Here is a 14,606-nt window from a genome sequence, read left to right on the forward strand (position 1 = left end):
GTACGGGTGTGAGGCGATTTATGCTGCCTGAATACATAAACAAGGAAACTATTAGATAATACTATACACAAAGGTGTTCTTTTATTTATTTATTTGAATGCTTTTAATGAAAACAAGCATGAATTTAATTAGAAAAAAAATGATAAATGACTGTAGTCTATATTATCTTTTATTACTTTAATCTTTTAATTGGTTTATTATTCATTGAGGGATTTTGCTGTGAGAATGCACACTGAAATAATTAGACAGCAATAGACGAAAACTTGTCCGATTTATTTTTTTATGTTTTTGATCAATTTATTGTTTGTTTTTAGTCCAGTTTTTGGCCATTTATGAATAAACAAACTTTAAAATAATTTAAAAGTAATATAGAAATGACAGCAGTCCATGTAATTTTTTATTAGTATTTGTTATCTGTTCATGCCTTTTTCTTTCACTTATTAAAGTTTTGGTGATTCCTGCTGCTAAAATAAAGAAACATTTAAATGATCTAAAAATAACAGGAAAATGAAAGTGGTCTATTTTTATTTTTTTTAAGCTTCAGTCTATTATATTGGTCTTCTTATCCCAGCTTTGGGGATTTTTGCTGTTAGAATAAACAATGGTGGAAATTATCACAAAATAATTGACAAATAAATAGGGTCTGTTTGGCATGTTTGATGTTTTTAATCTATTTCACTGCTTTGTTACATTAGTTTTGGGGATTTGGCTGCTATTTTAAACAATCAAAGTCATATTTAAAAAGTAATAGACCAGTGAAAGCTGTCTGTTTCATTTTAATTTTGATTCATCTTATGCTTTTAATCTATTTTATTGAATGTGCTTTCTGGTTTTGGTGATTTCTGCAGAAAATAATAGATGAATTCAAGTTTACTTTTAATGTCATTAATCCGTTTCATTGGTTTTATTATTCCAGTTTTGGGGATTTCGCTGCTATAATAAACAAGCATGGGAATAATCCGAAAATACTGTGAAAGTGGTCTGTTTTATTTATTTATTTTTGATCTTTTTAATCTACTCCATTGGATTTATTATGTCAGTTTTGGGTGCATGTAAACAGTTTCCATCTGCAAAATTGGAATTGCACTAAATATGAGCCTACATATGGATTTTATTATTTTTATTTTGTATGTTTTTAATGTGCTGAACAACTTCTACATCCTAGGCATAAGAGACAGTTGAAGTGCATCCAATTCCTGCATGGAATTACAGCTTTAGCTCCTTATGGGCTTAGGCCTGGTGCCATATTATTCACAAATCAAGGCATTGATTTAGGAGGCAGCGTGTTTAAGAGGATATTTTGTTCGAAACGGTTTTGTGGGGCTCTTATGAAAATGCATTTATCACGATAATTTATTTGGCTTATTCTGCCGGGGAAAACAAACGACAGAATATTGGTGATGTGCCCAGAAGGTTTGGCTCATTACTTATTCATTAGTCCAAATTTCTACATATGTAATGCTAAATGTGAAGCTAATTTGCTCCTGATTATCTTACCACATTTTTATTTTTTGACATGAATCGCAGAGTAAATACGTTTGTGTGGATGTTCCGTCCAGATGTGTCACTGTGTGGATGAGATCACCTCTTGTCTGGAGCGCAGACCCCAGCTTTGTGCGGGCGGACCACGCCCCGGCCCCGGCGTGCTGTACGGCACACCAGGCTAGCTTAGCACGCTGCTGCTACATCCGGGCGCTCCGTTCGGTTTACAAGCCCTGCGAAGATGGCGACTTCAGGGAGGAGTGCATTATTATCCTCCACCTCAACTGGACCTAAGAGCACACTGGAGAACTCCAACCCGGAGGAGGATGACGGACAGAACCTATGGTGGGTGACGGGCGGTTAAAGCCGGGTTATTATGCGGGGAGTTTGGGGTCTCGCTGAGGGTGCACTGTGCTGGGAGGATGGTTTGACAGCTAGCCTGCTAACGCGGCTAGCTAGCATCAGCACCAGACTGACTGGTGACACAGCGGCACTAGCTCGCTTTAGCTTCGCCCGTTGTTTTGTTAATGAATGAACGAGCCCGTTGTTTGGCTGTGTGGTAACGGGGCTGCTCTGTCTGCAGGTCCACCATCCTGAGCGAAGTGTCAACCCATTCAAGATCCAAGCTACCGTCGGGGAAAAATGTCCTGGTCATGGGTGGGTATCTGTCTGCAGTCTCCCTGTTAGCCAATAGGCAGCTGCTGATCACCTCATCCAGGGAGCTGGACTTAATTCTGCCAGATAGCTAAGCTAGCTCACTGTGGACCGATTGTGCTTTTGTGTTGTAGCCGAGAGAGACAGGTGTATTTTCACTGACGCAACGGGGCGCGCACACAATCACACACACACACACCTCCCTCCTCATCCTCTCACGAAACCCTGCAAGTCATTCTAGCATCCAGAGATGCTACTAGCTAGTCTGAGATGATGGTGAGAGGACGAGACGGAGCAGCGGGCTGTGTGTTTATTGAACGGGGCCACGGGGCTTTATGTGTGGGTGCCTCCCTGTCTCGTGTCCCGCTCATGTCCGCAAACAAAACACACTGTCTGCACATCCGCCCGGGATAATCCGCAGACGGCTATCTATTCCAGCTAATCAGCCGGTTGGTTCGCCGATGTGCGGTGTAGCCCGTTTGTCTGTTGTGCTGTCCATGACAACATCAACAAGCTCTGCTCTGTAATGCGTCGAGTCCCCCTGTCGGTTTAAGATAATATGGCATAGAGTGAGACTGGATGCAACCCTGACCTTATACAATAACAATGCTCTGCTGTCAGCTCTGAGGTTAGCAGTAATGCCTGAGTAAGTGCACACACAATATGTTCTCAAGAGATGCACAGTATATATTTCAGCTGCTCATCTTTAATTAAAGCTGGAGCTTCTAATCAAATGAATTGTTTGCAATATGCATGAACACGTTTTTACTTAGAGCTGAAACAGCTTAGTAGAAATTCCTATATTTACAATTGATTGGCTAATATTCTTTATTTATGTTCCTCCTCGCAGTTAATTGGGCAGCATCTGAACATGCTAACTTCAGGTCGCTTTTCCATAGAAGCTGTACCTAATCTTCCCAAGTCAGACCTGAGAACATTTCCATATCACTCTCAACAAGTCTGAACTGCACCCAGTCACATGAATCTCGCTTAATCAGCTCATCCTGCGGTCTTGTAAATAATAAATGGTAGGGATAGACTGATAATCGTGGCCGATATTTGCCTTTTTTCCAAATATTCATACATTAAATGCACTACTTCAGGTCTGATGAGGCCCTAAAAACATCCCACCATATCAATCAATCACTAGCAAATGGTCTATTATACCTTGGTGGTACTCAAAATGCTTTACAATGTTCCAGAGCTGCCCTGTAAGGTGCAATTTCAGGTTCAGGACACTTCAACATGCAGAGGGGTCGAACCCTCTGGCCTGGACATTAATGGAAAAACCACTATTGGACCTACCACCTGAGCCACAGCTGCTCTGGTGCGGCTGCTCTTCAGTATCGGTCTGTTATAAGAGCAGGGAAAAAAATCACTGTTGCTTCTTTGTGTTTCTTTAGTGTGACTCACCGATGTGGGATGCTGCTATCAGCCTGCCATTGGCCCTCATGTCAGTCGCTATCTCTGTATTACTGATTTCTTTGCTGAAAATCTCAAGTTTTGCAGAGGATAGGCTACATGCAATCACAATGCCCATCTCCCAGCATTCAAATCTTCCACCCCAACAATTCCACTTGTCGCTATTATAAGGGAACACCACCTGTGATTGGTTTAAAGAAGTACAAAAAAAAAAAAGCATTTCTTCCCCTTATGGTAGAATGATAGTTGGGTGCAGCCAGACCTTTATGGACTACAGAATAGGTTGGCAAAGCGAGACTAGTATTTTTTTTTTTAAACCTATCTTCTTGGGCAGAGCTAAGCGAAGGATGCAGTGTTCCCATCAAATAGTAATGAACATAATTGTCTTGGTGGAACATATGCATGCAGATAGAAGAGCACAGTCATTAAAATGGATATCTATTGGGAAAAAAACACTAGCATGGATTTCTTACTGTGTGATCGAAATCCTCTGCAGAACTTAAAATTTCAGTGTGGCCTATAGGTTGTTGCTGTTTCCCGTAGTGAAGTGGATTTTTAAACCGTAACGAGCGGGTCAAAGCAGCCTAAAATGAGCGGCCATTGACAGGCTTATATACTCGCAGCCTACATCAGGTGAGTCACACTATTGTCACATTACCAGATCGGTATGACTGTACTTCGAGTTGTGTGTTTGGAAGAAAGCTTTTTCCACATTTTGGCACCAATATTGGTTTAAAAAAACACCACAGAGAGCACAAAGACACAGTTTGTGTGCCAGAATCATAGCAAACCTTTCTTGTTCTTTTGCTTTACAATTTCAAATCTATTAGCTGCAAACTACATTATCCTGAATACTATTTTACTGTGATAAAAACAAACAATATCAACTTAGAATAATCATATGCACCAAAATTGTTTGAACCCAGATTTTTTTTTTGCCCCACAAGATAACAGGAGCTGAAGTTTAGTTGTTTCCAGCTGTTTGTAGGACTCTTTCTTCTGAGTTTCTTGCCTAGCCTGAGACAGCAGCAGGATTTGTATGAGCTTACTGTTAGTTTAGATTTTGTCTTTTGTTCAATATTGTTTTGTATTCTGCATCACCTCACCAGATGCATACCGTGGTTTTCTTTATCACTGCGTTGTGTATGTCTGAATGAAGCTGTGAGGAATATTAGCATTAGAGTGAGTAAAGTTGTCACAGATTTTTGAAACCAGTAATGCTGTGTATCTCATGTTTGAAGAGGGCTTTAGAATAGTATTATGAAGAGAGAACAATGTTGTTTTCATATTGTATGCTAACTATACAGCAGTGTATTTCACGAACTGTACTTAGCAGCTTACCATAGTGACATCAGTTGACTTTGTGCCACTAACTGCTCAGCTACTTACTCTGCTACATGTGCTGCACAGTGCTGAGAGCATTGTATAGAATGAAGTCAGTGTTGCTCTGCTGCTGTGTGATGACCATTTGAAAATGACCCAAAACACATTTTTCTGATTTTATGTTTATATTTTGGCACACATCAAACAACAGATATGCTAATACAGATATATCTGTGCCAGGTCAATATCAGACAATATTGTAGGAAAGCTAGATATGTTGGTCAGGCTCTAGAAATAAATGATGCATTCTGTTTCAACTATTCTGCTAAGTCTAATTTAATGTGTAATTAATTTTCATATTAACATGTAAAACTTTCCAAATTCCAGCTTTTTAATTATGCGTTTTTATGCCTTGTATGACAGTAAATTGAATATCTTTGGGTGTTAGATGATTTTTATCGGTAACTGGTTGGACAAAATCTATTTTAAGATGCCTGCTTTGCCTTTAGAAAATAGTTTGCAGGAATAATTAGGTTGTCAGGTGTGGCATGTGGTGCATTTTTGTGAACACCGTTGTATCTGTTTAGCTTGTAGTTATTAACTGCGAAACACGTGCAGCTCTAAAAATGATACAGGACAGCAGGATGCACTGACAAATTGTGCTCCTTCAGCAGTTTTAGCAGCCGTGTGTTGTGTTTGTCGACCTCGGTTAGTTTGCTGCTTGTTGTGCTCTCCCCAAATTTTGCTTGTCTATTGTTTAGACTCAAAGCATTTGTGCTTTAAGTGTTAACTGCTCATTGGTTCATGTGATGACAAGGAAAATACATAGTTGACCAACCATATTTATTGTATATTATGTACTGATTTTATGTGTGTGTGTTTAGGTGAGGTGGGCTCGGGAAAGACCACCTTGGTTGCGAAGCTACAAGGGGTTGAAGAATACATGAAAGGCCGTGGCCTGGAATACCTCTACTTCAGCGTCCATGACGATGACATTGATGGTAAAAAAAGAGACTGCAGTTCTTAAAATAAATTACTAAGCTCTCCGTTCTTCTCTTTTTGTGACTGCAGAGTATTTCTAAAGTAATACAACCGTACTCAGCTTTAATGCAGCACTGGGTTGCATGGGAATGTTTATTTATCCTGACCTGTTTCGTGTCTATGTATTCAGATCACACTAGATGTAATGCTTGGGTGTTAGACGGAGACCTTTACCATAAAGGTCTGCAGGGAGTAGCTGTACCAGTGGACTCCATTGACAACACGTTGCTGCTGATAACGGTTGACATGTCGCGACCGTGGAACGCCCTGGACTCTCTTCAGAAGTGGGCCGCCGTTGCTAGGGAACACATCGACAAACTTCGAGTCGCCCCGGAAAAGCTGCGGGAGCTGGAGCACAGACGTGAGTCATACTGGCAGCAATCAGACGTACTTGTAGATAAACCATTTTTTTTCCTTCACAAAAATGTTCTTAGAGCTACAAAAGCCTTAGTTTAGTAAGGAGCGTCTCAATCAATTATCATACATTATGTATTGAAACCCAGCTATGAGAATAATGAAGCCCCGTATTTCAAAGTAGAAATTCTTCAAGGTCTTGATTTTTGCTTGGCTTTGTCTGTGTGCATTAATGCTGTTTGTGTGTTGCATTTGCGTAGTTGTAAAACAGTTTCAAGAGTACACAGAGCCGGGCAGTGGGGAGGACGGCACACCGCAGAGGAGGAGTGAAGAGGAGGAAAGCGTGCTGCTGCCATTAGGAGACAACACACTTACACACAACCTGGGAATACCAATGGTGGTGGTCTGCACTAAGGTACACACGGACTCTCTGCTGGGCTCTGTGCAAATGCAATTTACTTTTATCTTCAAATCTTTGTGTCCTCTTTGCACTGTGGAACTACCACTACTCTGTGGAAAAAGTGAACTGTACCAATATTGTGGCCTTGAAGAAGATGCTTTCCTCTTTTTTTGGCAGGAAATGCTTCAGGTCATAGGAACACAATGCTGATTTATTGCAACTTCTCACAAACACTCACCTCTAACACCTGCTTATCTGTCCTCAGTGTGATGCTATCAGCACATTGGAGAAGGAGCACGACTACAGAGACGAACACCTGGACTTCATCCAGTCCCACATCAGACGTTTTTGTCTGCAGTGTATCCTTCAACTAACACGGAGCTGTCTCTTAGACCTTGCATTTGGCTGGAGCAAAGCTGAACGCAGCTTAAGGTTGTAGCATCACAGTGAACAAAATGGAGATATGACACATAAGCAGGGATGCAATGGGGCTGCTAATCTATACCACTGACTCTGTAATTTGCTGTTCAGGTGCAGAAATTTGGGTCTTTTAGCTGTTTAGTGGTGAAAGATGGTGATACATCTGATTGACCGGTGTTTTGTTTTCAGGCCAAAGGCAGCGTTTCCTGCTGTATTCTTGTTGCAGTGACTGTTTCACTGAAAGCTATCAGACTATTGTTGCTTTGCTTTGCTGCAAATCGAGTTCAATAAAAGGCCTAGCTTACCCAGCACTGCCTCAACTTGTTTGTTTTTCAGCATCATTTTCTCCAGTCAGTGCTGAGTGGAAGCTGTATCGCATCATTTTCAAGGGTTATTGTGTTTAAATTGAACCAACATTTTGAGCACAGTCTTAGTTCTTCTCTGTACCACTATCAATTGGTTGCAGCTAGAATCTGTTTTTCTATATTTCTGCTGTTATTAAAAAATAATTGTGTCACTGCGATGTTAGTTTCTTCTTTGTTTCTGTATTTAGAAATTGTAGTGTTGAAAATATCCTTGACAGCCGAGTCAGATGGCGCCTCTCTGCTTTATACATCAGTGAAGGAGATGAAGAACCTGGACATTTTGTATAAGTATCTGGTCCACAGACTCTACGGCTTCCCCTTCCACTGCCCTGCACAAGTGGTGGAAAGAGATGCTGTTTTCATGTAAGTCGAGTAGTGTGTGTGTGTGTGTGTGTGTGTGTGTGTGTGTGTGTGTCCTTCAGACTGTAGGAGTATTTGTTTTGTAACTCTCTCTGTCCTCTATCAGTCCGTCAGGTTGGGACAATGAGAAAAAGATTGCCATACTTCATGAGAACTTCCAGACAGTAAAAGCAGACGACAGCTTTGAGGAAGTAATAGTCAAGCCGCCGGTCAGAAAGGTACCATCTCCCATTTAAAATCCCCATCTTATAAAGATCCTCTGAGGCAAGCTGGGCCACCAGTTTCATTACTACTATACTGCATTACCTTATATATCATTTTTACAGTTCACGGCCATTTCCCTGAAGGGATCATGAGTTTTTATCCAATCCACTGTATTAATTGCTTTAGAGCTGTAAAGAAAAGCTGCAAGCAAAAATCTTTTTTTTTTTTTTTTTTTTTTTTTAATGTATTCAACTTTTTCGTGCCTCTCTCTAGATTGTACATGAAAAGGAGATTCAAGCAGAGGATGACCAAGTGTTTCTGGTAAAACTGCAGGTCAGAAAACATTTCACTTGTGTTCATGCCAGTTTGTTTGCTGCTTGTGGGTATGCAAATTAAATCTGACTTGAGGGTCTTGATATGTTAATTAAATACTAATTGGAGTGAGTGTGCATATTGTGCTCTAATTTGCAGTCGCTGCTCGCCAAACAGCCCGCTGTGACAGCAGGGCGGCCAGTGGTGAGCGCTCCTTTCTCCAACTTTTGGCTCACGAGACAAAGTAAACCTCCCTCCGATTGTCCATATGTGTGACATAAACTGTTGTTGTTTTTAGGACACCACTAGCAGAGCACCAACAGGCTCCCCGAGGACGAGTAATCGTTCTGCAGCGGCGAATGTAGCCAACGCCATGCCTCAGTCGGGTACGTCAGGAATTTCATCACCTCGCACAACCACATGTGTATATTTATGTGTCGTCGTGCTGTTGTTTGCGTGTTTATTCACTCTTCTCATTACGCTGCAGGTCAGACCAGTGAGGGTGTGCTGGCCAACTTCTTCAACAGTCTACTGACAAAGAAAGCGGGGACAGGAGGGCCGGGAGCACCAGGCGGCGGTAACAATACTCCAGGAACTGTACGGAAGTCAGGTGAGAACACACGCGCTGTTGTTAGAGGGATTTTATTCGTCATACAAGAAGTGTCACAGTTAAAAAACGTATTCCCATCCTTAGCCACGCCTCATCACTCAAGCTTGTATATGATTTTAACCTTCCATTCGCCATCCTGCCTCTTTACTCCCCTGTCCTCCACTCCATACATGAACACAACCTTTGCTAAAGAAAGTCATAAAAGGGTCCACACAACCTCTACGCCTGTTTGTAGCTCTGTGCGAACGTCTTTTCCTTCTTAACTACGCTCACAGTCTGTTTTGTGCAATCTCACTGTTAACATCATCCACAATGTGTGTATGTGTATGTGCTAGTCAGAGGATGCTGGCCACGTTAAGGTGTGTGTGAGCAAGATATTTCTCATCTATTGCTGCTTGTGTTTGACACTCTCAGAAGTGCCCCTTTTATCGTTTTGCCCCCCTTTCCCTAAACCGCAGAATTTCTCCAGCATCCAAGGAGCACCGCTGGGATCAAGCCTCCTGTATCACCCGTTTACTTCTCCCACAAAGACGCTTTCTCTCATGTTCATTTATTTATATATGCTGTATGCGTTTCACTATGCTGACTATTTCAGTCGTTCCAAGCTGAGAACTAAAGCAGCGGTCCAGGAGATGATCCCATGGCTATTTAATTACTTTTTCGCCTTAATTTTGCTTTCAGAGAGGCAGTTGGTCTCATTAAATTCAAATCACAATTATAAGTAATGAGGATTTATAGCTGAAATATGTGTTTTAGTGGTCTTGTACAAGAGGAACGCTCGGGCATTTTCATTATGACAAGCCGATTGGATTGAGCTCATATATAATGGAACAGATGTACTGACTTCATATTAATGGCCGGGTGTACAACCGCGTAAAGATCTAAAGCAGAAAGACAAAGATGATTCCTTTAATGGCATTTGCATCCCAATTTGTTTTCCTTCTTATACCTTGACCCCACTATTACTCCCCTACATTTTTTCTCCACTTTTAATTTGAGCTGTTTTGGGTTTTTTTTCCCCTGCACGTTGCATCGCATTTCTCATCTTTAGCATCTGTCACAATCAATGCACATGATTCTAACTAAGACTGGGAAGAAAATGTCGTATCAATTTAACTCTTAACTAGCACTAACAATACACAGCAGACAGTATGTGCTAATACGCATGCATTTCCTGTAAAATTGCTTAAACCAAGGGAGGCGTTTTGAGTTGGTTGTTTCCCATAGAAGCTGGTAATAAAACCCATCATGCACAATGTGGAGACATTAATTGTATTGTTGCATAATGACTTTCATAAGCACAATTTCACTATAAAAGTACATTTCAGATGTCTAATGTGGTAATGCAAATAAATAAATGTGCAAAAACATGATCAAATTTGCATTTTTGTTGTGGAAATATGTAAATCTGGATGCGAAGAAAAACTGTCACACTATATCCAAATCACAGTCGTATTAACAGTGATTTACCGTAAGGAATCCTCTCAGTGTATAAACAAAGCCACCTCCTCTGTCTCCCTCTGACAGTTCTTATCTTATTCTTATTAGTGGCGGCTGCTCTTATCCTGAGAACCAGCAGTTGTACTGTGGGTTCTCTTTCTCTTACAAATGAGTAGAGACACAATGAGACCACTGAAACCACTGCAGTCTTTTCACTGTAGTTTGCAAAAAAAAAAAAAAGCTTGATTAACAATACTAAAATCTTGTTGATGCTCCTATTTAACCATGGTAAAAATATTCCCCCAGCTCTTATTTTAACCATGTGCACTTGCCATTGTGTTTTCTGCATTATGGCTTAATCACCCAGTGCTGTGAAAATGCACTGCTCTTTACTGCACTATCTAAGCAACTTCTTTATTTGATTGATAGCGCTAATTTGTGCATCTGTATTTATTTCCCCAACACTTGATTTCAGGTTCAAAGCTGGGCCTGAGCGACGTCCAGGCGGAGCTGGACCGCATATCAAGCCGGGAGACCGACTCAGACTTGTCCAATGCCAACGACACCCCTGCCACCGACGGCCAGGACACATGAAGACCAACACGCTTCGCCCTCCTCCCCTTTCTCACCCCTCCACCTCAGTCACCGTCCACCTCCCTTCTTCCCACCACTCTCACCCTCCACTTCATCATAAAGATGCAGGGGAAAGGGAGGGGGGTGGACATACAGTTCTTCTTCCCCTTCCCCCATCGTCTTTCACTTCTCTCCTCAAGGAGAAGAACTCTCCCGCTCTTCCCTTATGCCTTCACCCACACCTCGATCTCACCCACCCCCCTCTTTTTCTTCCAGGCTGTTACACCGAGGACAAGTATTTGTCACTGTTACATACAAGACTGTCTGTTACATGAGAGTTTATGGGTAAAGGGGTTGAGGGGGGGAACTAATTGGGAGGGCAGGGGGTAGGTTGAAGGTTGGGATGAGAAGAAGCAGAAATTGGGTCGAAAAAGACTGATTGCAAGAATGAAAGCGAGGGTGTTTTATCCATCCATTTATTGTGATGGTACAGTTAGCGTTTTTACTGTAGGAACTGCTGAGGGCGCATGTTGAAGAAACTGCACTTAGGTAACGTAGGGGTGATTGTGTGTGAGCGTGTGTTTCATGTACGTGGGGCAAGTTGTGCTTGACCGGAGGAAGAGATTGAGAACAAACAAAAAAAAATGCCTGAAACTAAAATTGCAAACAGTCTTGTTTTTTTAAGATGAAGGGAAAAACATACCAGTATTTGTGTGAGTGTGTTTTTGTGTGAGTGTGTGTGTGAATGGAAGCGCACGAGTGAGGAGGCAGATAGAGAATATTAAGGAAGCTATTCCAACCTAGACCCGGTTGTTGGGAGATTTTTGGCTGTTTGCATTTCAACCAAATGTCAAAAAAACATTACTATGCTCTTACACTACAAACTCACTTGACAACTCTTAAAACAGTGCAAACTCTACAAGAACAGGAACCAAATGGGATTAAAAATATGCTACAAAATGTAAGTTGACACTACCGGTTCTACAATTGGCCAAACTGCCTCTCGAGGTGCTACATAATGTTCAAACTTGTAGATAACAGACAGTACACTGACAAAGGGAGGGTGTTAGAGGGGTGGGTGGGTAGCTGAGCTTTACTTGTACAGAAAGAAGCACTAGTGATTGAGTTCCATAGTTACTGCTGGCAGGGTGGTAGTTGGGAAACGGGGGTCAGAACATGGGGGTGGTCACATCAAGAATGTACAGTCATTGTCTAGCTGATTGGTCCTGTTATTTCAGAGCTCTGTGTTGGCGTTTGTATAATCAGATCTGTCAATCAGTCAAATAAAAGGTGTATTTATTCGGATTCATCTACCTGGCTTCTCTGCTTTTTATTTTATCATTCCTCTTTTTCCACATTCTGAATAAAAGTTCAGTTTTTATGATAGAGATTTCTTATGAAGGACATAAACTGCTTACAGGTGAAGTTCCAAGTGGTTGACCTCTAGCTGCGATAGAGACCTTGAGCGAGAATACTGAATTTTGAAGAAACTTCTAAAGGAAAGAAAATATTGGTTGTAGCTTCTGGCGCACACAGTTTGAGAAAATGGACACACGAGTGGTTGACATTTAAAAGCAGGGTTTAAAAGCACTATTTGCAGACACTATTTTGAGCACAGTGCTCTTCATCAGGCTGAAACAAAATGGTAATGGATGACCTGGAATATCAGTGGGGGCACAAAGAGAGAGAATGTTGTTAAAACACATTTGTTCTGCATGCAAAGCTGATGCCCATTGTGTTTAGTTGACTCAATATCATTTCCATTTTGGTTTTTGAAATGCTTTTCATCCAGTGTTGGCGAGGGCTTAACTAACAATAACTGGCACATTTGTGAGCTTCACCAACAGCTTATTTACTCTAGGATTGTTGTATTATCAGTGGTTTTTTTACTTTGACCACATGTTGAGGTACAATCACAGAGATTCTTAAGTCGGGTCTAACCTCTAAACACCACCAAGAGGAACAAGTGAAGAAAAACTTTGCATTCAGCGATCTGAACTGTATTTTTTTAAATGAGAGGTCATCATTTGTCCCATTATTTACATCAAATGTTGGATTTGTTTACATCTGGAATTGAAATATGTCAGTGTAGTTAATTAAGTCATGAAAACCTCCAGTATCTTTTAATCACAATTTCTTGATATCTTCATAAGAACACTGTTTATGAAGTTTATCTTTAAGCACCTTTCTGTAGCAGGTAATCCAATAGATGTCACACTACCGCTCGTTATCATCAGATGACTGAAATGACATAACATCCAAGCTTAATTGCACTTGTGTGAATGATTACATGGGATATAAACTCTAAATTCTGCCAAATAAATGCATTCATTTGGCAGAATTTCAGAAAAGGTGGCAGTTTCAGTTCAGCAAGACAGCCAGGGTATGCAATGATAGAAGCTCCTGGTTTCCATTCTAATGCTCTGCTCATATCTTGAAAATACGGTAGCCTTTTATATTATATTTTCCATATGCTGTATCATTGCTGTCATTACCAAAGCAAATGACACAGTGGGTGCACTTCATATAGTTTCATTGCAAGACTCTGATGTTAGCACCACATACTGACAGGATAAAGTGGAAAATAATGGAAATGCAAAAGCAGTCTCTGGAATAAATGCCATCACAGCAGTGCTAGTTTGAAGAAATGTGTGAAAGAATATATTGTCACATTTCCATTTACTCTGGCTGCATGCAGGCTGTCCTCACTCCAGTATTATTTACACCCCTTATAGACATGTGAATGAATATGTTTTTATTGCCTTACCGCCACCTTCTGTCATTTTAGAGAGTTGATATGAATACCAAATGTGTCAACTGATCATCGTGGTTGAGTTTCCTTTCCCATTTCCTGCAGCAAAAACGTGTTTCTCAGTGGCACTTTGGACTTTGACCCATTCTGGCCTGTGGCATGTATCACACTCATGGACATTCATGATAGTGTGCGTGCCAATTTCTCTTTTGATTGTGCTCATTTTTTTCTTTTCATACATCTATAATCGGCCAAATTGAGCTTTCAATTAGGTTACCGGTAATCGCCCTGACATTTGTGTGTTTGTTGTGCTTCATAGAACTTGAGCAGATTAAATTGCACTATCTTCAATTGCACTGCAAATAGCGCATAAATAATTTCCCAAAGCAAACTGCCATTTCAAGAGTCAGCAAATACATTTCACTTTGTGGTCTATGCATGCTACGGTGTCTGAGTTTTACATCCAAGATCACTGTATGTACTGATATGAAGCTGTGAGTTTCTGTAGAAAACTTTACCTAGGACAATTTACACCTGCCCATATGGTTTGATTTTGTAATTATTGTAGTTTGTGCACTTTGTTTTTCACTCTTCCATTAACTCCTGCAGCTCATCATTTGCTAAATGAGTTCCACTTTAACTGCATGCAGGTGCCTGAACTACAGCCCACATGCTTGCTGACTTAATTCAATAAGCTAAGTGAATGAATGGGATTCCTGTTAGGAGAAATGTTTGTGTCTCTCAATTAACTGCATGTTAATTGAACCCCTCTGTCAAGTCACAGCAGCTCATGAATGTCATTCCTTTCTAATGGAAGCACCTCGCCCTGCCCACCACCTCTTCTAATTCAAGTTGCTGGAAAACACCACATCTGAAATCGTCCACTTCTCTTAA

General features: G+C 40.9%; 1 protein-coding gene across 1 annotated transcript; it reads left to right on the forward strand.

Annotated features, from left to right (window-relative positions):
* The first annotated feature begins 1,632 nt into the window (after nucleotides 1-1,632).
* Nucleotides 1,633-12,269, forward strand: dync1li1 (dynein, cytoplasmic 1, light intermediate chain 1). The gene is made up of 13 exons (XM_022202826.2): nucleotides 1,633-1,827; nucleotides 2,066-2,139; nucleotides 5,766-5,882; nucleotides 6,053-6,283; nucleotides 6,537-6,691; nucleotides 6,942-7,035; nucleotides 7,689-7,824; nucleotides 7,928-8,039; nucleotides 8,299-8,358; nucleotides 8,497-8,541; nucleotides 8,636-8,723; nucleotides 8,825-8,947; nucleotides 10,863-12,269. The coding sequence occupies exons 1-13, from the start codon at nucleotides 1,724-1,726 to the stop codon at nucleotides 10,979-10,981; spliced, it is 1,458 nt and encodes a 485-aa protein (XP_022058518.1). The 5' UTR covers nucleotides 1,633-1,723; the 3' UTR covers nucleotides 10,982-12,269.
* The last annotated feature ends 2,337 nt before the right edge of the window (nucleotides 12,270-14,606 follow it).

Source organism: Acanthochromis polyacanthus, chromosome 11, assembly GCF_021347895.1.
Source record: "Acanthochromis polyacanthus isolate Apoly-LR-REF ecotype Palm Island chromosome 11, KAUST_Apoly_ChrSc, whole genome shotgun sequence".
Taxonomy (NCBI): Eukaryota; Metazoa; Chordata; class Actinopteri; family Pomacentridae; genus Acanthochromis; species Acanthochromis polyacanthus.